General features: G+C 40.9%; 2 protein-coding genes across 3 annotated transcripts; one reads left to right on the top strand and one right to left on the bottom strand.

Moving 5' to 3' along the window:
* Positions 1–418: 418 nt before the first annotated feature.
* On the bottom strand, positions 419–9,452 carry LOC116312140 (acidic amino acid decarboxylase GADL1-like). Of its 2 annotated transcripts, XM_031729498.2 has the most exons (15): positions 9,318–9,452; positions 7,702–7,880; positions 6,231–6,357; positions 5,414–5,504; positions 5,186–5,295; positions 4,953–5,068; positions 4,461–4,540; positions 4,272–4,326; positions 4,062–4,178; positions 3,907–3,971; positions 3,474–3,555; positions 3,026–3,225; positions 2,720–2,771; positions 976–1,065; positions 419–776 (listed from the first exon to the last, which is right to left on the bottom strand). In XM_031729498.2, exons 1-15 carry the CDS (start codon positions 9,334–9,336, stop codon positions 603–605), a joined length of 1,557 nt encoding a protein of 518 aa, XP_031585358.1. In that variant the 5' UTR covers positions 9,337–9,452; the 3' UTR covers positions 419–602. The 2 variants fall into 2 exon arrangements, with proteins under 2 accessions (XP_031585358.1, XP_031585359.1); XM_031729499.2 differs by lacking the exons at positions 6,231–6,357; positions 7,702–7,880; positions 9,318–9,452 and having other exon boundaries at positions 5,387–5,504.
* Positions 9,453–20,696: 11,244 nt separating this feature from the next.
* LOC116312134 (potassium voltage-gated channel subfamily G member 2-like) lies at positions 20,697–23,502 on the top strand. Its single transcript, XM_031729491.1, has 2 exons — positions 20,697–21,425; positions 22,624–23,502. Exons 1-2 carry the CDS (start codon positions 20,697–20,699, stop codon positions 23,500–23,502), a joined length of 1,608 nt encoding a protein of 535 aa, XP_031585351.1.
* Positions 23,503–24,826: the final 1,324 nt, after the last annotated feature.

The raw sequence follows: 24,826 nt of genomic DNA, 5'->3' as shown, positions 1-24,826 counted from the left end.
TAAAGCACCTTGAGGCGACTGTTGTTGTGATTTGATGCTGTCTAAATAAAATTGAACTGAATTAAAATCACATAAACTTTTCACCTTCTAAGAAATATCTGTTTTTCCTCATTTGATCCTACTAGATATTTGTGTGAATAATTGCAACATAAGTTGATCTTGTTTTATGACCAAAGCTGTGCTTTGTGGGTTTACAGTGACTCTGATGTTTCATGCTAAATTTGAAGAAATTTCCCTTAGTGTATCTTTGGCACCATGTCATGTTCACAAGAATGGGAAGGAAAACCTGAAGACAGGTTTGGCTGTTACTGGCCTGCATAACAAGGCATAACATTAATTATTCAGGGAGATAAAACACATGGGCATTATTGAAAGACAAATATATATTTAGACAAAACAAAACAAACCACAAATGATATACAGCGTGTGAAATTCTGACATTTATTTTAGTTGTCTGGTTGTTATTTACAGATTAAATATTTACAGATAATCAGACATCTTTGTAAGTTATTAAGTTACATCACTCTCTGATAGTGCTGTGAGAATTCCCTGACATATCCATCTGTGCCAGAGGAAGGCTCTTTGCATACACTGATCATTAATCACAAGTCCTTTCCCAGGTTGTGGATCTCATCCAGGACAAAGTCCAGGTCCTGCCTGCTGACCTGGGGACTGATCACAACCATCCTGAAGAAGTTGGCTTTTTCTCCAAGGGGCTGGTAGCCCACCATCATGCTGCCCTTCTTCATCATTCGCTGTTTCACCACTGGGGCCACCTAGAGGTGCAGGGTAGAAACTGCAGTGACTTTTTACTCCATACTTATGTCCAAAAGCCTGCAGCAGTCTGTAAGAGGGTCACACTTTTCCTGTTTATCACAACAGAATTCATGCATTTACCAAACTAAAACTAATTAATCTCTTCATGTCAGCATTAGAATACATTAAAATAACCCTCTGCAGTGATGAACTCCTTACAGTGTGGAGCTTCTTCCAGAGCTCAGGACTCTCAGGAAGGTTCCTCATGCTTGGGGGAAGGTACCAGAAGCAAACGTTTGCATATTCAGGCTGCAGAGAAAAACAGTTCAAACTAGAAAGTGCATTTTCTGAAGAAACTGCAGTGTGAATGCTTGAATCTGAATGTATGCACTGAAATGAATTAATTGCTGAATATTAAGCCAAAAATGTTGAATGAGCTGGAAAATACAGAGTTTTTAACCTGAAAACAAAAGTGCAGTACTTTTGAAACCTGATGTTCACACAGAAGAAGCTGGAAAATAGCTGAAAATGTTTTAAATGTAAATTAGAAAAACCTAAGTAATGAGAAAAGAAAATTAGAGTCAGAAAATATCTGAATGAATATCAAAAGTTCATATTCTTTGAATCACTGAATGACTAGAATGTGATCCCTCCACTTGGATCCACACAGTTTAAAAAGTTTAAATCTCTGAGCTTTGAAAGACACTGTGCTGTAAAGAGAACAACGATGGCTTCGTTTTGAGGGTAAAATGATTGCTGTAGACCAAACACTGTGGACACAGCAGCAGTTGAAAGAGAAGTGTTTAAGATGATTCTTGGCACAGTGAGAGACAGAGCTCGTTAGGCAGGCAGGTGTGAGCCTGGTTGCTATAGTGACTGCACCCAATGGCTCCATACACACGCACAGACATGCACCTCACTTTTGCTGCTTAAAATGAACAGAAAAGTCAGGTCGAAACAAATCGCTCCCAAATGAAAAGTACAGGTCCTATTGACGAAATTCTTTCACAGTGAGCGGCAGCAATGTCCAGTCTACCTAATTCTCAGTTTTCATGCCTGTGGAGTTTATTATATGGACGTGGTGACAGTGGAAAGACACCATGCTCTTCTGATTTTCAAACGAACCTTCTGAGCCATTTTAACATTAGAGTCTATGGAGGAGTTGGAGGGAGGAGGCTCTGCATTGGTGACATTTATGAAAGAACCATAACACCTAGGACAATAGTAAACACATTGGATGAAAGAGGTCAGCGATGGCTACGTTTTGAGGGTAAAATCATACCTGTAGAGCAAACGCCGCAGACACAGCAGCAGTTTTAAAAAAGATTTTAAGATTAATTTTTTTGCTCCTCTCACTCTAGCAGTTGAGCTGTCTCACTCTAGCCCCAACATTCCGTCCCATACACACCCATTATAAACTCTGAAACGGGTGAAAAAACATCATGAAACTTAAACTGGAACTAAAGAAAAAGTATAATAGATATTGAAAAGATAAATACAAGTTGAATAGTTGAATGTCTTGTCTTCGTTTTAAAGTTTGAATGGTGGCTCCACGTCAACGTATGTGGAAGTAGATACAGTTTAAAGAGGAGTAAGTTGAAGGAGAATTTGAAGGGTGTCCCCATTGAAATACATGGGAAATTTTTGTTGAAAAAAGTTGAATAATTTTAAAAATATAAATGTTATAAATGAGAAAAATAGAAGCAGTCATGTCCAAAAGAAGAGGAATCTAACAGTGTTTGAATGGTTTTTCTAAGTTGAACGGTTTTGAAGGAGATAGAGTACAAAAAACGTACGGAATAGATAAAATAGAATAAAGATTAGAAGAACAATACTGTGAATGCTTTTACAAGCATTCACACTAATAATACTGCCTTAAAGATGAAAATAAAGCGAGTGAAATGGCTCAAGGTTAGCTTTAGGTGTTTAGTTTCAAATCATGCATGAATATGCAAGGACGTACTTCCAGCACAAGACGGAATCCTTCTCTTTTCTTGATCTCCTCTGCAAGATACCTAAAAACACATCACGTCAGGTTTCAGTGTTCAGTTTAAAAAAGAGACAGAAACCAAAATGTCTTCTTGATTCATCAGAAATGTTAATATTACAATGAAACGTGGTTGCACTGCTTAACCTGACTTCTAGATTAAGGAAACTGGGAAAAAATGTACTTGTTATCAGCAGTCATGTCTGTGAGATAGTAAACGTAAAAGTTAAATATAACTTTACTGTGAAGGACGACTGATAATTTCTATTTGCCCACACTGACCTTGCCATGGCGAGGGCTCTGTCCACCCTCTGCTCCAGCTCTCTGCTTCCCAAAGCCTTCCACATGAGCCAGAACTTGAAGGCGTCCGGCTTCCTGCTGCACTGCACTGACTTGTCCCCCGTGTCGTAGCTGACATCGTAGAACTTGTCCTGCTGGAAGAGATAGGAGGCCCGAGCAGAGTGGCAGTGCTGCAGGAGACTCTGAGGGAGCACAGTGAGAAAGACTTAACATGAAAAAAGAAATTTAATCTTTCGTGATTATACTGAAATGATAACACAGGATAGAGGATGTGAAGGGCATCTGTCCCAGCTGAAGACCTGACTCACATTCTGTTGATGTGGCACATCATTGTGGATCATTGTGACATTGCTGTCACTCTTGCTGGTTTTACTGATGGTATTTGTTTTTTCATTCAGCAAATATGACTTATCAATCTTATCAGACTCACCGTTTTGTCTCTGACCAGGAAAGCAGAGCACTGCAGAGAGGCCATCAGCATCTTGTGAGGGTTCCAAGCAACAGAGTCAACTCTTCATCAAACAAATGAAAGATGACAGAGCGAGGTTACATTCCACCTTACCTAGGCTGCAGTTCTGCAAGTTTACGTTCATCTTTGAAGCTTAAATTTACCAGTAACAGAAAAGTTGGTTTGTAGATAAATAGTAAGTCTTGATCTTTTAATAAAGAATGAAAATCACAAGATAAAATTATAGGGACTAAAATAGAAATCTGCACAATTAAACATTAATTTTTGCTTACTTGTAGAAATTAAAATGTGGTTCTACAAGAGGGTTCCATACAGAGAGTTGCAGTTGTGTGTCATGCTGTAAAAAAACAGCTACTACATTGTTTGTTTAGGGAGATTTGTACGTAGTGTTTACCTGTGGATGCCCTTTAACAAGTGTTTATGCTTCTTAGACATGATAGCTGCTCCTCCCCAACATGCCTGAGCACAGACAGACAGAAGAGGAAAGTACTGATGAGCAACGCTGAGCGACAGGAGGGATTAAATGACTCGATTAAATAACGAGCTCACATCCACATGTAGCCACAAGTTGTGCTTCTCACAGATGTCGGCAATTTCGTCGATGGGATCGAACGCTCCGAGCACCGTGGTTCCTGCTGTGGCGTTTACCATGAAGGGAACTGCACCCTGAGTACAAAGAATGAGATATTATCTTTTGGCTCATTTACCATTTCAAGACTCTTTGTATCAAAGCTCAGAAAAATAAGATGGTTGACTAACCTCACTTTTTGCCAACATTATTTTCTCCTCGAGGGCTGAGGGAATCATCCTTCCTCTGAAAAAGACACAAAATTCCGATCGAAGACATGAGACAACCTGAATTCAGTCACTACGACTCCGTCTCTCTGCGTCCATAGATGATCAGGAGTTTTAAAGAAAAAAGGGAAGTGTGTGAAACCAACAGTGCACCTCTCATCAGTTGGGACAGTATAAACATTCTTCGTGCCGATCCCCATTAAAGCTGCTCCTTTGGAAATGGAATAATGACACTGAAAGATATTAAGCAAGAGTTTGTCAGTAAATATGCATGCCTGTACTGGTTGGCTCTGTTGCTCTGGCTGGCTTCCACAACCACAGCAAATACTTCCAGATCACTCATGGGTCTTAATTTAATGTCTCACAATGAATCCCTCTTTAATCTTTAATCAAGCAAGTAAACCATTTGCTTCAGTTATTATTTGTGTGAAACAGGCAACACTTTGCAAAAGAGAAAGAAAAACTCCCTTTTAACAGGAAGAAACCACAGAAACAACCAGGTTCAGGGAGGGGTGGCCATCTATGTGAACGGTTGGGTATATTTTCACTTTTTTGTAGTGAATGCAGGCAGTGACATCTTTCCAGGAAAACCAGCTAATAACTCCAAATCACTCTAGGCTTACCCTAATTCTTATCCACACTTACCTCCTGGGACGTTAATATGACCAGTCGAGGAGCAGAAAACATGCCAACCTCTTTAAAATCTGGGCAGTAGCGGTACCTGGCCAAGTTCACAGCATACATGTTGGACAATGAGCCACCTGAAAGGAAATTATCCCAAGATGACTTTACTTGTTAAAATAAAGATCTTTCTTAATTTCAAACATCCCATTTATTGATGTCCAGTTGGACACACAAGTACAACTGGACTTGGATACCTGGGTTAAAGATTCCATCACCTCCTTCTTCCCAGCCAATCACCTTGATCATCTTCCTGAGCACAGCATCCTCCATCAAGGTAAACACTGGAGCCACCTCATATGTGTACCTGACAGATATCACATACGTGTGTGATTTAATGTGTAGTATAATTCCTGAGAGAACAGTGGACAGCATAAATATTTCCATGTGTGACTTACAGGTTTACAGTAAGTTGTATGACTCACAGATTGGTTTTGACTGCTTCAGCAATGAAGCTTGCCACCATAGAGTAGGGCTCCATCCCTGCGTACAGCTGATTGAAGAAACGGGGATGACCTACAGAGATGGGACAGAAATACAGTGCAAAGCTAGGATCATATGCTAACTATTAGTTTGACTTTCCTTTTAATTTGATAACATTTGTGCTGAATCATACACCTCATACTGGTGCAATGCAAATTTGCGTCACTGTCACTCAGTATGCAAGCAAATCGATGAACAATTATGTATCTGGCTGCCAGGAGACTTACTTAGAGGCTCTTCCGATCTTGAAATTTGGGAAGTCAGTCAAATTCGTCAGATCTTAACACTTTCTCCTCTTAAATTTTAAATCCAAGAGCATTGCATATAGACAGCTTACATCAAATCTGTCTGTAGAGCCCAGATATTCCTTTTGTCTAAAGTTACTGACTGATTGTGTTTTTTCATGTCCTGTAAACTGGGGCATTGAACAGATTGCTAGAGCTTGATTGTGCACTAATGCTTATTATCACTCAATCAGACATATACTGCATGGCATATGGCTTGTGGGAAACAGAAGAAGCACCCAATGTGAAGCTGTCATAATTAGAAATCCGTATGACAAATTGTAAAGGCAAGAAAATGTTTAGTTTAAATTTATGTTCAGTTTAAGTTTACAATAAGAGTTTTAGTTTGTTTCATTTTGGTTTGGGCACATCATGTTAGTTGTTTTTCCTCCAAAGCAGGTGCTTAAAAATGCACATAACATAAATACACACCGTTATATACTGTAGGCAGTCGCTGAAAGTTATGAACACTCACTGGTCTTGACACTATATCTGATGGCATCTCTGCATCTCTGCAAGATCTCAGATTCCGCCTCTCCTCCGTCTCTCAGCTCGAGGTCCAGCAGCTTCTTCAGCTGCTCGGGGGAGTGCCACTCACAAACCTGGAAAACAGGCACAGAGGTGTCATTGTCAAGGTCAACCAATAACAATACTTGAAGCATATTTTACACTATCCACCACCTAAAGAGACAAAACTAAAAAAAGGCAAGTTAAAATAGTTAGCAAATTAAATATAAATTAAATATAAATATATATATAAATATAATTTGATTACTTTAGACAGAAACAAATAATATAATTATAACTTTAAGATTCAGTTCCATTGTTACTGTGTTTTTAAATGCTGCTGATTTTTAAATGCAACCACTAACCAGTGCTTTTCCTTATTGTTGGTCATTTACATACTGTTACAATGATGGATGTTTATATTAAATATAACTACAGTGTCAGCTCACAGCTTTGTTCTGTATGACAGGTCGATGTCTTTAATATGTGAGAACACCAACCTGCTGCTCAAATGATTTGTTAGGGAGGGGCAGCCAATCACAGGTAAGTTGGTCTATAATATAAGTGGTTTAACAGGTAAACAAAAACAAGCTAAAACAGCTCAAACTTAAGGGCTGTGCCAAAGCACAGTGTAAGATAAAATAATCAAGGTAACGCTTTATAATCCCCTGTAATTAAATGGAATTTGAATGAATATTATTTGAAATTAAAATGTAATTATACTTTCATACAAATTCAAAAATACTTAAATGTAGGTACACTATAATAAACATGTCATGTTTCTACACGAAACAAAGAATATTTAAACTGTAAGTAAATGTATGTAGTCTTTAAATAGTCATAAGTAATTTTAGGTGGTGCATGTGTAATTTTAAGTCTTGCATAACTTCAGGCGTGTTACAGCAAGTGTAACAAAATATTATAATTATTTTAAGTACTGCCCAGCTAATTTCTTGGTAAATTTTTGGAAAAACATCATGCATTAAAAGTACGCTGCACTTTCCTGTAAACTCCTTTTGAAATTCAAATGTTTGCTGTGAGGCAACAGTGCTAATCACCACGCCACCATGCTGCCATCCATCCATGTAAATTTAGAATAGAATAGAATAGAATAATCCTTTAATTGTCCCACAAGGGGAAATTTGGTTGTAACAGCAGCCAAAAAGACACATATACAAACAAACAGTACACAGGACACAGAACAGAAACATACACAATTTTTCTTACATATTTTACTTTTACTATTTTACTTACACTATAACTGTTTCCTGTAAAAAACAAACTTGTTATCTCCTTATTCTAGAGTGCCAACTTTTAAATATTTATAGGTAAATATAATTGCACTGTACTTTCAAAGAAAACATGTTGGAATTCCATTTTTTAAATCCATTTTAAATACCCTGGATTTCAAATAATAAATAAATACAACAATGCGTTACCTTCTCTTGGACATTCGTGGCCTTCTTCACTGCCTCGTCCACAATGATTTCCATCGCTTGTCTGATGAAGGACTCTGCTACTTGTTCATCTGCAGTGGAGCTGTTCACATCAAAGCTGCCAGCTGGAGAACATTTTTCAGGTTCTGCCACAAGGGCCTGGCTTTCACAGGACTTCACCCCTTACAAGAAAAAAGAAAAAAAGAAAAAAAGGGCCTTACTCTGTCTCATAAGTACAACATTTTTTTGTCCCCTTGTTGCATAAAATAAAAGAAAGGAACAACACATGTCACTTCATTACCTAGTCCTGCTTCTAGTTTCTTAATTTTCCCACTGATTTCAACGATTCCTCGATTCACTTCAAATTCTTTTTGAGGCATTAAGATCATGAATGAAAGAAACACGCTGTGATGGCAGCTTTATACATCTGTGATTTTGCACAAATGTTACTTCCAGTTTAATGCTGCAGAATTATCACCAAAATAAGTCTAAATAAGCTTTTCATTTGCATCTGGAGTCATTTATATTTGGCAGGTTCCCTCTGCTCTGCCCTTCTGAATGCACATGTGGGGAACCAAAAATGCAGAGAGAGCACAGAAAACATGAAAAGAAGGAACAGTGGAGGGAGGTGGGTTTGCAAAGCAGCATGTCGAGGCAGCAGCGACTCCGTGCAGGTTGGAGCAACATAAATAGCACACACCATATCTAATTTGCCAATAGGATGCACAGAACGTATCAGCTGAGTCATCAGATGATGTGGGCTGGCACTGAGATGAGCTGATAGGCTGATTGCAGCCCTCCCTGACTCTGCGGACTGTTTGAACTAACCCTGTGCTCAAGCGTCACCTGCCACTTAACTGTACTCTATGTTACTTTTTCCCTGTGTAAGTGTAACTTTAAGATCTCACTGTCTGCTATGCCCTCTCATGTCTTGTCATATCTTTCTTACACTTTTCTGGCGTGATTGTCCAAGTTGTCACCTGACCTCTGAGCTGACTGACCTCTGGCCTTGTCAGTTATGGCAACAGTCCAAATTGTATGACGAAATGAACTTAGTCACCTTCAAAACAAACTGCTGCTTATCTTTCGAACTTCATTCCAATAATTCAATTAAAGACAAATGTTACTTTTCGTTTTGAAAAGAACCATTTCAAATTCAGTTTTTTTCTTTTTAGCGTTGTCTCAAGGCTGGGCTATTTCCAGCAGATACAGAGCAGTGCAGAGAGATAACATATAGAACATTTAAAGGTCTTTAAAGCGATAAGTTTAGATGTGTGGAAGGCTTTCTGAGGAACTGAGTTAAAGAATTCAAAATCTTTTTTTACTTTTTAAAATATTTTTCCTTCCCTCTGATGAGGTTATCAAGCTCAAAACATCATTTTTAGTTGTTATTCTTGCAGGAATACGGATTGATTTATACTGTGCATGAATAAAATATAAAGAATAAAAATAAAAAATGACTTTAAACATATCAGAGCATTATTTATGAAAGAATATCATTCATTGCGCCTAAAAAGATGCAGCATGTGGTACTTTGTGCTAAGTGAAGTGCATATAACATAAGTGTTATAAGTGATCTTTTGCAAACTAAACTAAAAGTTCCACTGAAAAAGTCTTACCATTAATGTGCCTCTCCATATTTGATGCAATTTCCCAGCTGTGATGCTGCCTTATTTTGTGCCTCTACTTTATTGCACATTACCACTAAGCCGTCCTATTTATACACAGAAGGACGGACTCTCCTGATGTCATGGAATTTCCCAGATCTGGGTTTGGATGCACAGCAATCAGTAACATCTGCACCACTACACAAAGTTACCAGCTAATACCACTGATAGTTATGCTGACTTGTGTTTTTACTGTACCTTACTGTACTTTGATTGGAGGTTAAAAAAGAAACCCTGCACAATGCAGCTGTACAGTTATGGCCGTGAAACACAGAAATAGACGTGCAAAAGTGCATCAAAGAGAAGTGCAATTGATCTCAAGGTTGTGCAACAAACGTTTAGGTAGCTGCATGAAGCTGTGCACCACCAAACTGCTGGACTGAACATTGTCCTTTTACCCCTGTTGTGGAAAATTACTGAAACTGCCCTTACTGTGGAAAATTACAGAATCTCTCAATTCTGGTCACGTGGTATATTTTATCGATAGCTAAAAGAAAAAAAAATATAGTATAGGGAGTATCCAGGTAATGTCTTACAACCACCTCATCACATACTGATGGTGCACAAGGTGCCACATTTTGACTCTCTGGCTTTTACTTTAATTTTTCCACTCACAGGAAGGTCCACGAGAGTTCCTTACATTTCCTTGAGTATTTGAATAAAGAACCAGCTGCACACAAAAAATACACCACTAGCGTCATCACTGTTACTGGACATGTAACCATGGAAGAAACACTGCACGGGTAAACCTGAGGACATAATTAAATGCATGAGCTTCAGCAATTAGCAACAGCAAAAGAAGCAAAATGAAGTGCACAAAAAGTCCCAGACAAGACATGAGAAGGAGTATTTTTTGTGTGTGTTGGAAAAGGACTCCAAGTGGTAAATCTTTAACTAAAAATATAATGAAAACAGATTTCTGGCCAAGGTGGCGTGTGCATTACAAGGGTGCTCAGAAGTGGCAGAAACAGTGATGATTATAACTAGGATGATAATGACAGTTACAGAATGCATTTGCTTCAGCTGGGTTGACAAATGAAGCCAAAAACTGCACTTCCTCAAGCTGCCACTTGAGGATTGCTCCAATGAGTCAGTCCCTGTGGACTTGCACGATGGCCAACTTTACAGCATTAAACAGCACGTTTACAGCATGGTAACGTATCCCGTATGGATAACCTCTCCTTCATAGAAACTGTATGGTGGGTGAAAAGAAATCATCACAGAGTTATACTGATAAGGCTTTCAGTTAAGGGTGCGGCTCCTTTGATTGACAGGCGTTCCAGCACAGGCAGTTGTAATCTATAGTGTTTCACTCCTTCTAAATCAAGTCACTGATGTGGACGTCTCCACCATGTTTGTGGCGTTGGCGCCTTTTGGATCATTTTTAATGGGAGCTTTGGTGAGCAGCATTCTAGTATTTTATTAGTCTGTTACTTAGCATTATATCCTGCTGGGCATACATGGAGTTGGATCCATGCATAGCAAAAGTCCAGCAGCAGTTTTTTCCCTTAACCTCTCACCTTTATCAGACAGCTGATTCGAAAAAAAAAATCATTAAAGAATGATAAAGTTCATACAGTTTGTAACCCTTACCCAGTATTGAACCTACATGCAACGTGGAGCACTGGAGCAATAAAGCCCTGCAGCTTTAGTACAGCACTGTAACAGGTTTATGCTGCTGCAGACCCACAACCATCCTGAATCCTCTGCTACTGATTTATTTCCTTCCTAGAGAGAAGGAGGGGCTTCTGAGAAACTGGAGCCTTCATCTTAGAGATAAGATAAGAAACAAGTGGCATCAATATCCCTTAAAGGAATCCAGAGACAAGGTTTTGAATTGATTTATCATTAACTGCTAATTATAGTCCTGGGAGCCCATGCAAAAAATGTAAAATGCATTTTAGTTTTTTTTTTCCAAACACATTGATCCTGTTAAAAAGCGTCCACAGTTGTTTTGCTACTTTGTTGACTGCAGTCTCATCTATTTTTCAGCTTTTTTTGTTTTGCACTGGTCTTCGTCTTCATTATGCATATCCTCTTGTGGTTTCACATGTTATGATTCCTCTGAACATTTTAGTGAAAAAGCAAGGAAAAACAGATGAAAACTTTGCACTATTTACTTTAAGGTCCTTGTGACCTTCTTTTTTGTAGTTATACATCTCTTCACAGTTGATTGTCTGTCTTGGAAATTTTCTTTTTGGGCCTTTTTGGATGTTTTCCATCATCTTTTTCTCTTTCTGTGTCTCCTTGCACCCCTTTGCGCTTCTTCTTCATATCTTTATTAAAGTTGCTTCACATTTGTTTCTGTTTTCTTTGTATCAAAAGTGTCTTATGGGTATCTTGTATGTATGCACATTATGTTTATTGCTACTTTCTGTTATTACTTGCACATCATGAAGGTGTTAATGCTTCCTTGCTTTTACTTAGAATTATGACTGCAGCTTATATGTGTAATGATATAATTTTATAATTTTTATCTACATTTTTTATGGTACATAAGAATTGAAAAGGTAACTAAATCTGTTACTGTCATTCACTGACAGCCAACAAGCCAGTAAGCAATAAATCAGTAACAGCACCTCCACAAGATTTAAGGCAGAGTCATAAAAAGAAACCAACTCATGATTCTTCCTCGTGGGAAGTGTGTTGTTTCTCCAACAGATCACCCCCCCAAAATTGACAGTGCATTTCTTTTAAGGAAGGTTTTGCTGCACAAAAAAGAAATTATTAGCTAAAGACAGAAGAACACTTAACCTCATGTAAATACAATATGAGTAGACAAGCCTGTGCCATTGCAGCTAGACAGGTAATGGGGCCAGCTCACCGAGACAGACTCATGAACTAGCCACTGTGAAACCACTCTGTAGACTACCACTTTTACACAGACCCAAGTAAGCTAGGGGCTAACAGCATCCAACACAAAGTTCATATTTAAACGTTGCCATTTTTTTGTCTAGAAGCTAGTGTTAATAATTATTTTAGTTGTTTAGTTCAGCTTACTCCTACAGGATTATCCTGTCAGCTCCCTCTGCTGTGCAGTGGGATAAATAGGAATTTGAACTTGTCTCCTTTAATTGACTCTGGTGGAATGCATTTTAAGGTTTTAGTGTTTGATCACTGCCATGTTGGTATTTAGAGCCACAGGTGACAAGCTTTGAGTAAGAGGGTGGAGCGCTAGGTTTCAATGGCAATCTTGGATAACGAGGTGTATCCACAGATCTGGGTGCATCACAAAAGCACAGCTACTTGATAATTATGCTAAGAAATAGACAGATAAAAGGGTAGAATTTTATTCACTTAACCTGGAGCACAAATCTCTTGAAAAGTTGCTATTTTTTATTAAACCTTTCTGTCTGTTACATAATCCATTTGAAAATGTGCTGAAATGCACCATCATCATAAGTGTCACAAAATAATATAGTTAAAGCCTAAAAGACAACTGCTGGCTACAGCTGGCATCCACCTGTCAATCAGTGTGGTTATGTTCCTAAAATTAAGCCATGATGAAGCTTAAATAAGTGATTAAATTTCACCCACTGTACATTTGTTTAAAGAGGAAAATGGCTATTTCTGTATGAGGCTGCAAATACTCTTGGTTCTGCTTAGTTCTGTTGGACATTTAAAGTTTTGGAATCCATGAACATGTCCTCTTTCAGCCTCAAGTGGATTCTAGAAGTAATGCATTTCTGAAGCAGAGGATGCAGCTTGGATAAACTGTAGCTGCAGGTTTGACTGTTGCAGTGGGATGAAACTTTCTCTGAAATTGTCGCTTGTGGATCAGCAAGATTTCAATCCATTACGGTGTAGAGTGTTACCAATGGTGTTCTTACTGATTGTGGCCCCAGATACCTTCATGTTAATAACAAGCTCCTCCTATTTTGAGCTGATCCACCACCTTTCTTGTGACTATTTGCACCTCATAGCTGTAGCGATAGGTCAGGTTGGTGGGTTGGTGGTTCGATCCCTGTCTGCTTCAGTCTGTTTTCCAAACATCCTTGGGCAAGATACTAACCCTAAGTTGCTCTCCAGTGGATCAATTGAAATATGAATGTATGTGATAGAAAGCTGTTTGAGTGCTCCAGAAGTGTAGTAAAGTGCTATATGAGAATCAGTGCTTTCATCATTTATCCATGAGGCAAGACCTTACATGGAGTTCTAGACAGAGGGCGACTGATACTTCTTCCATTTCTAAATAACTGCCTCAACAGTTGTTACCTTCTCGACGGTCAGCTTCTTGCTGACTGTCTTGTAGCTCATTTCAGCCTCGTGTAGTCTGCAGTCTTGTCCCTGACATACCACCTTAGGACACAGCCAATCTGCTTGATCCCCTTAGCCAGAAATCTGGCTAAGGGATCAAATACTCCATTCATAACTTTAGTTTTTTTGTGGAATTTTGGTTTATCTCCCTCCATTAAAGTTAATCCACCATAAAAATCCGAGAGTGTTCATTTCTTTGTAACTAAGCAGACTTACAAATTCAACAGTGGATCAAATACTTATTTCTCCAACTGTATGTATCTGTAAATGATGAGTTCTGTTGTGCATACTCATGCCATACACAGATGTATACAGCATGAACTCGAACTGCACAATCTGACTACAGTTGGTATAATGATGACACTTAATGCATGTTTGGCTCTTTATTCTTTTTATATCCTCTTGATATATCTCATTAATCCCACTTCCTGTAGATGAGTCAGCATTTCGACATTTAAGCCCAAAGCTTAGAGATGCAGTGTGACAGAAGTTAATGGATGATGTTTGGATCAGACTCAAAGAGTCCTGATTATGTTCAGACTGATTACAGGGTCATGCATTAGTCACCCAAAGGGTGGACCACTGAGAGGAGAGAGAGAGGGAGGAAAAGATAAACAGATGGATCATCTGGGATGGCTTTGTTCATTCTGGGTTTGAGCTTCTCTTACACTTGAGACGTGTAAGAATTAATGACAGATTTCCCTGCTGGAACTGGACATTGTTGTTTCAGAGTCAGGAGCAATATTTGGAATATTTAGAGGCATTTTGAGTGGATTGGTATCACGCAACACGGATTTAAGGTGAGTTACGTATCCTTTCATGACTAAAGTGGCGGATTTACCAGAAAACAAATTGTGCTTTTGCTAAGAGATGTTGGTTAAGCAAATTGTAGTCATGTGAGAAAACCCCCCCAAATGTTTCAAAGATATTTAAGTAGTGAAAATAATTGCAAGCACAGAGCCAAAGAGAGGTCAATAGTGGCCATGCTACACATTCTTAGAACTGGTTATGCCCAGTAAAAGCTATTTTCTATCAGATTTTCTAAAAAATAATTTATTTACTGCCATTTAAACAACAAAACCACCTATTTGAATGACTGTTATCGTATGAGCTATAACAAAAACTGTCCACATAATGAAATTTGAAATTAGTGCACTGTAAAAAAAAAAAATTGTAATATAAAAGTATTTTACAGTTTTGTACTGTTTTTCTAGAATATCATTAAATTTAAATAAATAGACTGTGATTCTACATTTCAAATGTAAAATAACGTAAAATCACTGTAAATGTAATAAAACATAATTTTCTTGTTTTTTAAATATATTTGTCAGTACATGTGCATATTTAGAGATTGTTAAAATACATTCACAAATGTATCATAATTTCACAAATATTTGTCCGTTATTTGAAAGATTGAACTGTTAAATTCAAATGTAATGCTATGGAAAAATATAGAAAATGATTCTTATAAACTTTTTTTTACATCAAATAATGTTATTTAGGGCGATCGTGGCTCAAGAGTTGGCAGTTCAGATAATCAGAAGGTTGCCGGTTCGAGCCCCGGCTCGGACAGTCTTGGTCGTTGTGTCCTTGGGCAAGACACTTCACCTACTGGTGATGGCCAGAGGGTGATGGTGTGATATGGCAGCCTCGCTTCTGTCAGTCTATCCCAGGGCAGCTGTGGCTACAACTGTAGCTTGCCTCCACCGGTGTGTGAATGTGAGAGTGAATGAATAGTGGAATTGTAAAGTGCTTTGAGGGTCTCGAAAAGCGCTATATAAATGCAATCCATTATTATTTAAACCAACTGTTAACTGTATATTTCTGTACATTTAAGTATTATTATTCATATTGCCGCATTCATCGACCTTGTTTATAGGTAATTTCATTGTTTAATCACATTAAAATGTTCCTAATTTGATGTTTAAAAGCACTTGAAAAAGGCAAAATCCCATGTAAAATTAGGGCAACAAACTGTATTGTCATTACTGAAAATAACCTTATTTTTATGAGAAAGTTATTTTCTGTTATTTTCTGTTATTATTTTGGCGCTCCAGCTGCCGGAATATTACTGTTTTTTTAGGATTTTTTTTTTTTACAGTGTGTATGATCCTTGTAGTAGATTTCTATATGGGAGTCACACCTTCTTGGACTGTTTTCAAGATGTAAAGTTTAAGTGAGTAATGGTCTCAGTCCGGCCACTCCTATGAAAAAAACAAAAACAAATGTCTGACTTTGCTACTGAATGTCTGTCACCATTATTGTGTGTCTGATGTAAGAATGAATGATTACCAGCTACATCAAAAATATCAAACTCAAACTCAAAAAGAGAAAAGAAAATAACAGAAATAAAAATATTTCAAATCAGGATGCATTTATGTTTGGCCAAGATCAAAACAATGAGCTAAAACTGTGACTGTGAAATGGTGACCACAGTTGGGTTAAAGTGTGGTTTAGTGATTCACAAAAAGGAAGGAAAATAGATGAATCAATATCACTTCCTATTGCAAAATGGGAAGCGGATTTATCAGTTAACTTAGACCAAAACTTCTGGTCTCAGATTTGCTCAAAAACCTTTCATCTAATTAGAAACCCCAGTCTTCATTTAATTCAATACAAAATACTACATAGAGTGCACTATACAGGTCATCGGATGTTCAAGATGGGCTTTACATCTACCAACAACTGCTCACACTGCCAAACCAATTCACCGGACAATTATATCCACGCTCTTTGGTTCTGTCCACCAGTTCAGAACGAGATATGTGAAGACTTATCAAAGTGTCTGAAATGTAACATTCCAACCGCCTTTAGTGTGTTTGTTGGGCAGCTTAGATAATGTCACTACGGAAAGAATATAGCCCATATGGTTTTCACTGCACTATGCATAGCCAAGAAAACAGTCCTCATGAACTGGAAAAATAAAAATAATCTTAATTTTAACCAATATAGAAATTATCTATTAGATTACATTAGTCTTGATACAGCCTCTGCCACCACATCAGATCAATTTCTCTGGGCTCCTTTGATCAGCTCCATCACCTAGTGGGGGTGGGGGTCATAGTTTGGTCCCGCCTTCACTGTTGTGATAGGTGTGGGGTAGGGACAGGCTTAGGGCATCGGGGGTTCCCAGGAGCATCTTCCTTGGGGGCTCAACCCGGGGTAGCGGTCATGGCCAATTAAGGGCTCTGTTGGCTCTTGGGTGACGGTTTCCTCGTGGCTGCGTGCAGCAGGGCTAGGGAGGGTCTGTGCTGACGGACGTGGGTTACTGACCTGGTAGCCTGGCTGCCCCTGGGTGGGTCCGGGATGGGCGTGAGGTTCTGGGGCGTTCCGTCTCTGGGCTGGGGCCCTGGCCGGGCCTCAGGGGCCTGGGTCCTGGTTGGTGTGTTGCGGGGTTGTGGGCGGGTGGGTGTATGGGGCCCGGTCCTGGCGAGGGTGCCGCGGTGCATCGAGCCACCTGGGGGCTCTTCAACTGGTGGGGAGGTTGTCACATCTTGCAGGAGCTTTCCTCTCTTGGGAACTCTCTCTGCAGGAGGGGAGATACAGGAGAGGTGGAGGAAGATCTCAGCCTGGGCGTCTATTGTCTTGTGTAATCTGGAAGATGAGTGGATGAGGGGTGGGTGTAGTTTTCTCTGTGGTGGGGTCGGGTGGACTGTCCCGGGCTCTGTAGGCGGCGCTGCTGCACTGGGCCCCGGTCCGGATGGGCCTGGGCCCCCCCTTTCCCTGGCGGGTTGCAGAGTATGGGGTGCCTACTGGGGTCAGCGGGAGCTGGCCCCAGGAGGGGTCACTGCCCCTCCCTTCCTTCCCTCCCCATCTCCAGCTGCCTCCCTCTTCTCGCTCCACCACAGTCACCCACACATGCAGGGCCTTGGGGTAGGGGTGTGTCACCAGGGTGCAGGGAGGCATCCCCCCTCTGTCCCCTTCTGGCTGCCTCTGCCTCAATTTTATCCCACAACTTAGACATTCACATTACTCACACTCTCATTACACACATATAGGATCTTGGGGTGGGCACGCCACACAGAACCCAAATTACCATCAGGGTGTACACCTCACCCCTGGCGTCGTTGCCCACCTCTCAATTTTAAATACGCGTAGACATTGAGGGCTAGCAGGAGGGGCTATGCGCTACCTGCTGCTCTGGCAGGTAGCTCCATGCCCTCCTGGGTTTTAAATGCACCTTAGAACACACATACATTTTTTACATATGAGCGGGTGGAGGAGGTTTGGAGTCTTCACACACCCCGTTCTCTGCGGCCTGCTGGACCGGGGGCTAGGAGGAGGAGTTGGCCGTCCGACTGGGGTCTGGAATGGGGCCTCCCTGCTGCTGCGGAGTCGGGCGGTCTGCTTCTCCCCACTGCAGGAAAAGGTAACACCACCTGGGTCTGGGTGCAGTTTCCCCTCCAGGGGCAAGGGTACCCAGACCCGGTTCTTTACGCTTGGGAGAGTGATTGTGTGTACAGCGTCTCTTTATGTCTGTCTCCGCGTTGGTTGAGTGTGGAATAATTGCCTATGAGAGCATGAGGGTGGGAATGGATGTTTGTATCTGTGTGTGCCTGTATGGCAGGTTGGGTATCAGACGCCACCTCTCTGGGGACATCAGGCCCTCCAAGGTTTGAGGCCTATCTCCCCCACCACTTCCCCTGCCGGTGGTGGGCGCCTCAGACATCGGTGCGTTGGTGGTTCTCTGTGTCCGGGGTGGGCGCCCAGGTACACACCGCTCACTCCTTGGTGGCTGCTTATCGGGGCCTGGAGCCTGGGGCTCGCTCGGGCCACTCGGAGGCGGGTGCCCTCGGCCTCTCGGCCCAGGGGCTCGGTCACTCAGGCACAGCTGGCTGCCGGCGGAGCTCACGGGCACGTCACTGCAACCCCCTGGCTTCTGCTCGCGGCTGCTGAGTGACCCCTCATCTGGGACTCTCCTCAGCTCCTGGGATAATAACGCAGCTGCCCCTTTGTTGGTCTTCCTTGGTCTCTTGTGTTCTGGGGGCCTCTGGATGTCTAGAGTTTGATCTCCTCCATACCTGCGTCATGCCCTGGAGGACGGGGCAGTGGCCCCCACACCCTCTAGCAGATCATTACATGAAGGAATAAAAAAAAAAAACAATCAAACAAACAAACAAAAAAAAAAAAAAAGTCCATGCTCACAGGTGTACACACAGGTAATCACACAAAATAACTTACCTCAAAGCACACTGTGCGCGCTGTCGATCTTACGTGCTGCACAATAATGTCTAACATTTAGTATTTACTGTCATATTCCCATAGATCATTGTGATGTTGTTTATTTCTCGTTTTGTTTGCTTGCTTTCTCTTTCTTTCTCAACAGGTGATCAGATGATCGATATATGTATTTTTTTGTCTGCTTATTCTGTTGGTTTTGGTTTGTTGCCCTTTCCCCGTCCCTCTTCCCGCTGTTTTCTTTCCCTCTTTCTTTCTCCCTTTCTTTCCCCAGTTAAGTCTGTCCCGTATTCAGCAAGTGAAAATAAAATAAACAATAAAGGTGAATCAAATGGACCATTACGGCAAGGCTGGGATGGTCAATTTTAAATAAAGCATCTTTCTTCGCCTTTAGACAACAATTCTGATGGCAAAAGAACCAAGCGGGACAGGTTAAAAAAAACAAACAAACAAATAAAAAAACAAACAAACAAAAAAAACAAAAAGGAAGGAAAGCAAAGCTTATATTTATAGCACTTTTCACAGATATAAAAGCCTTGTGCAACAATTTATACCCAAAGATAACCATGTAAAAACAGAATTAAAAAAAAACAACCCCTGAACAAAAAAAGAGCAGATTAACCTGATTAACCTGAAAAGGTTTGGACTGTTTTCCCAACAACTGTACAGATTCAGTTAAATGGAGCTAAACTGTTCCAAAGCCTTGGAGCCACAGACTGAAAAGCTTCCCTGTCTCCCCTGGTCTTCAGTCTTATGAGGGACAGCTAACAGATTTTGAGCTTGTGAGCGAAGACAGCAAACAGCATTGTGTTAACAAGAGGTTGAGTCATATAATCTGGAGCTTGTCTTAAATAAATCTAAAATAAACTGGGAGTCAATAAGAAGAATAAAATGTGAGCTTGCCTGCTAGAGTCTGTTAAGAGTCTGACTGTAGCATTTTGCATTGCTTGGAGACATGGCTGAGATTTATCTGCTATAATAGGTGCAATAACAAAAAAGCATTAATATTTCAGAGGAGTAGAGTATAGATCACAATTTAAAAGAAACAGAAACGTGAAACCTCACCGGTTCGGGATAAACAGTCAACTAGGGTGGATAGGCTATGCAGCTGGTGAGGCTTAAAAGGCACATACAGTTGAATGTCATCATCACAGAAATGCTAAAAAACGCCAGAAAAATATTAAATGATACCTGCTAAAGGAAGCATGTAAAATGAGAATAACAGTGGACCCAGGGTTGAACCTTGTGGAGGTTAAACAAGCAGACTAAGAGAAGATTTACACACAAACAAAATATCCTTGAGCAGGGTTGGGGGAACTCCAGGTCTCAAAGGCCGGTGTCCTACAGGTTTTAGATGTGTCCTTGATCCATCACAGCTGATTTAAATGGCTAAATTACCTCCTCAACATGTCTTGAAGTTCTCCAGGGGCCTGGTAATGAACTAGTCATTTGATTTAGGTGTGTTGACCCAGAGTGACATCTAAAACCTGCAGGACACTGGCCCTCGAGGCCTGAAGTTCCCAACACCTGATCTAGAAGAAAAGGAGGACAATGAATCTACTGATTATTCAAAGATACAAGCCGAAATCTCGAATAGTAATCAATAGTATCAAAGACAGGTATGAGTGCAGAACAATTTCCTACATCAGGTGCCATTAGAAGATCATTGTAGACCTCTAAAAGAGCAGTTTCAGTGGATTCCAGTTTTTTAAAACCAGATTCAAAAGAGTCAGAAAAAAGGGGATTTGCATTGGAGTGTATGATGTGTAATATACATCAAATATAACAGGGTAGGCCACTCATCTATCACCATGTATTAATTTTTTAATCTAATCGACCTTTCAGGCTTTACCATAACTACAGTCCAGCTCTTCAGCCAAATACCCACGCACCACCATGGCTATCATCGGTGCTGGCTTTGATGACCATTCCTTTAGCAGTGATGAGAGTTACAACCACCTCTTCATAGACACAGAGAACACTGTAGTCAAAGGCTTGTACTTCCAGCGGGGTCAGCTGCTCCCTGGATGTGATGCCTCTTGGTTTGTGGATCCTTCCTTGCGGGCCCTCATCAATGTGGGGGGTATCCGGTATGCTTTTCCCTGGAGTACTTTGGAAGATTTCCCCCAGAGTCGCCTGAGTCACCTGCGCTCCTGCATCACCCTGAGAGAGATAGCAGAGTTTTGTGATGACTACGACTCCTTGCGGCATGAATTCTTCTTCGATCGAGACCCTTTAGCCTTTCAGGTGATCTTCAACTTCCTGGGCCGTGGGAAGCTCCGCGTGCTGCAGGATGTCTGCAATATAGCTCTGCATACTGAGCTGCTGTACTGGGGGATCGATGTAGGACAGATGGCGCCCTGCTGCTACCACCGCATGATGTGCTCTGTGGATGAGGTGGTGCAGCACCAGCGCAAGGAGGAAGAGTGGAGGGAGAGGAGAAGAGCGATGAGAGCGAATGCAGAGCAGGGAAGCCTCTTCCACAAGCTGGGTGAAGCAGTGGAGAACCCTCACTCTGGTTTTGCGGGCAAAGTGTTTGCTTTCATGTCTGTTATGATGGTTGTGGTCACTGTAGTCAGCCTGTGCATCAGCACCATGCCAGACCAGCAGCAGCAAGAATCTATGGTATGTACCAACCAAATCAATGGTGTGCACAACCTGGCTCAAACACATTCTGTTTTTAGTTATGACTAAAAAAAATGATATGTTTGAATGTGTTTGAGGCAAATGAACCCTCTGGGTGCATGAAAAATATAAGCAATGAAATTAAACCTCAATCTTCTACTTTGAAATATAACTGTTATAAAATACAATAATATTAGTATTTAAATCAATGGAATTGGAAATATTTGTATTGGATATCCAAATCAGATCAGAATCCAGATCAGAACAGATGGTGCTCAGGAACATCGAGACAAGTTTTTTTTACTATTTAAAGGGAAAATTATTTTAAGGGAAAATGTCTTAATGTGGAGGCAGCTGTGGCTCAGGACATAGTGTGGATTGTCTACAAATTGGGATGTTGGTGGTTCACTCTGTCTTCCCCAGCCAGCATGTCAAAGTATCCGAGAGCAAGAAACTGAACCTATCGCCCCAGTGCATCCATCAGACCGTGATGGTGCTTATGATTGGGTGAATGAGGCTTAGAGTAAAAAGTACTGTGATTGGTCAGTCAGAGTAGAAAAGTGCTATTTAACCACCAGTCAATTTAATGTGACTTTAAAATTTGGAACAACCATTAGAGAGATGGTAAATAAATTCAATTAGACCTCTTTGATCAGTCAGGGTTAGGGGCTTAATGTACTTACTGTACTTTCGTTATGTTTCTAAGTTGAACCATGTGTGGAACTTTAGATTTGCTCCTAAGAATTAGATTCTGTAGTTTCTTACAGTATTTATAAGATTTTTGTTTTATCCTTGTTTAGTTGCTCATGTATTTATTTGTTGCTAGAAGGTAGTCAAAAAATGAGTTGATAGCTGCAATCTGCCACATGCATGGCACCACAAAATTGCTCGGCCCACAGTTGGAACCAGTGACATCAGCAATTTTGTGGCAATTTTTTTTTACAGATGGAAATTACCTTGACCAACACTATGTAATAGTTAGCTGTCAAACCTGTCAAAATGAGGTCTGGTTTTCAAAGGGAAAACTGGCTACATATTAGCACAACTATCATCATAACCTTGGTGGAAGAAAGGTACTAAACTAGTGTTTTGCACCGATGTTGGTTATCAGTTTTCAAGATAATTATTAAATTGTGTACTTTAACATTTAGATCAATTAAACTTACCCATGGTCTTTTGTCTTTTGTTACTCTTGCAGGGTGAATGCTCTCAAAAGTGCCAAAACATGTTCTTGGTAGAGTCGGTTTGCGTGGCTTGGTTCACCTTGGAGTTTCTGGTGCGATTTTTCCATGCACAGAGCAAGCTGGAGTTCATTCAGGGACCACTCAACATCACTGATGTAGCTGCCATCTTGCCCTACTATATTTCCCTGTTTCTGGAGTTTAAGGACGAAACAGCGCATAATATTGTTGCTGGTGCAGGGAAGAGCACTCTAGATAAACTGGGTCTAATCCTGCGTGTGATGAGGGCCCTACGTATTATGTATGTGATGAAGCTGGCCCGTCACTCTATGGGTCTGCAGACTCTGGGGCTGACCATGCAGAGGAGCGTGACTGACTTTGGCCTGCTGCTGCTCTTCATCTGCGTCGCCGTGGCCCTCTTTTCTCCACTGGTCCACCTTGCTGAAAGTGAGCTGGCTCCAAATGCTGCTAGAACCCCCCAGCTAAAGTTCAGCAGCATCCCAGCATCATACTGGTGGTCTATCATCTCCGTGACCACCGTTGGGTATGGAGACATGGTGCCACACAGCATCCCCGGCCAAGTGGGGGCGCTTATCATCATCTTAGCAGGGATCCTCATCCTGTCTTTCCCTTCCACATCTATCTTCCACACCTTTAATCGCACTTACAATGAGCTTAAAGAGGAGCACAAGAGGCTGTGGAAGGAAGAGAGGAGTGCTGAGCTTGCCACTGAGGCTGAAGAAAGCATGAAAGAAAGAGAAACATGGCCTGATAATTGGCCTGAAACAGATTTTCTGCCTGGTCTAGATGATCATTATTACCTCTTCATGAAAGACATTCAGGTGGTGAATAAGAACTCAAGCCATCAACCACTTTTTGCTCCTGCTACATTTTGATTATATGAAAATACATTCCTGCTTGGAAACGACTTGGTGTACTCTCAGAAACGTTGTAGGAGGTAGAAAATATGAATATGGAAATTATTTTTGTGATGATTGTGATGGCAAACTGGAAACTGCACTTAGAACAGAAACAGCTGCATTATACTGATAACAAAACTTCCGCTCTCAGGAAGCATCTGCACAGACAGATGCGAACACAAAGCTAGCCAAGAACCGAAACTAATGTTAAGGCAGTGATGAGCAGTCAGGGTTGTAGCAATGTAGCCTTTATTTTTTCCTCTTCAAGTTCCTACAGTAGTGTTCATATGTAAATGGTACAGAAAAATTATATGTGTCCTAAGTAGGACAAAGATTTGTGTTGGTGTGTGGGACTGTAGTCTAAGGTTTATATTATCAGTGTGTAATACATTACTTTTTGAGTAATCATCCCAACATTGTTCACCTACCTTTGTTATGGCCCCATGTCTGCTTAGTTTTGCAAATGTAGTGTATAATTGATTTATGAGTTTATGAGTACTGTGAACATTTGCTTTAATATACCTTACCTAAACTTATTTATATGTGCTGCGAAACATGTCATGGTCCAGGGAAGTGTTATGCTCCTGCACCTTAGCCTTGCCCGTCTTGGGTGCAGTCTGCCCTGCCTCACCTGCAAGCCACTGGCAGCAGTCAGTGGTCCTGCATTTAAGGCCAGTGTGGACGTCCACTCATTGCCAGATTGTCTACTCTTGGTGATAAATCTACTTCCATGTATGAGTTCAATTTTGATTTTTCCAAATGTTAACATACTGCCTCCCTGTGCTACAGTCTCCATGCCTAAGGACGCATTTTCCTACATTTCAACAACTCCTCAGATTACTGTCCCTCTGGCCATTCCTGCAACATCGATGGCTGCTGAAACACTCACCTGCTCACTTGCTCTCAGAGCTTCCCCGTCTCACTCACCTGCCTGCATCTCTACTCCAGCAAACACCTGCCGAAGGAATTCCTTTCCTGGATGCTTCTCTGTTTGGACACCTCAACCTCTGGACCCTCCCCTTCCCCCTCCAAACTCCACATCTCTCCTGAACAAAGTGAAGTGCACACTTGTCATTTCCACTCTCACTTCTTTCAGTGTCTTTGTGAAACTTAATTTACATCTCCCTCTGTTTCAGTAAACATCTCACCAGTGGCTCTAGTCCCTCTCCTGCCGCTGTGATTAAGGCTTTGGAAGAAAAGATTCAATAAACCTCGCATTCCTGTGAAACTTCCCATCTGTTCAGTCTGTGTTTGGGTGTGCCTTTTTACTTTGGCCTTTTGGCCTTCTGACAAAACAATC

The sequence above is a fragment of the Oreochromis aureus genome, linkage group 11 (genome assembly GCF_013358895.1).
Source record: "Oreochromis aureus strain Israel breed Guangdong linkage group 11, ZZ_aureus, whole genome shotgun sequence".
Lineage (NCBI taxonomy): Eukaryota > Metazoa > Chordata > Actinopteri > Cichliformes > Cichlidae > Oreochromis > Oreochromis aureus.
Note: the sequence above shows the minus strand (reverse complement) of the source record. Positions and strands in the feature narration are given on the sequence as shown.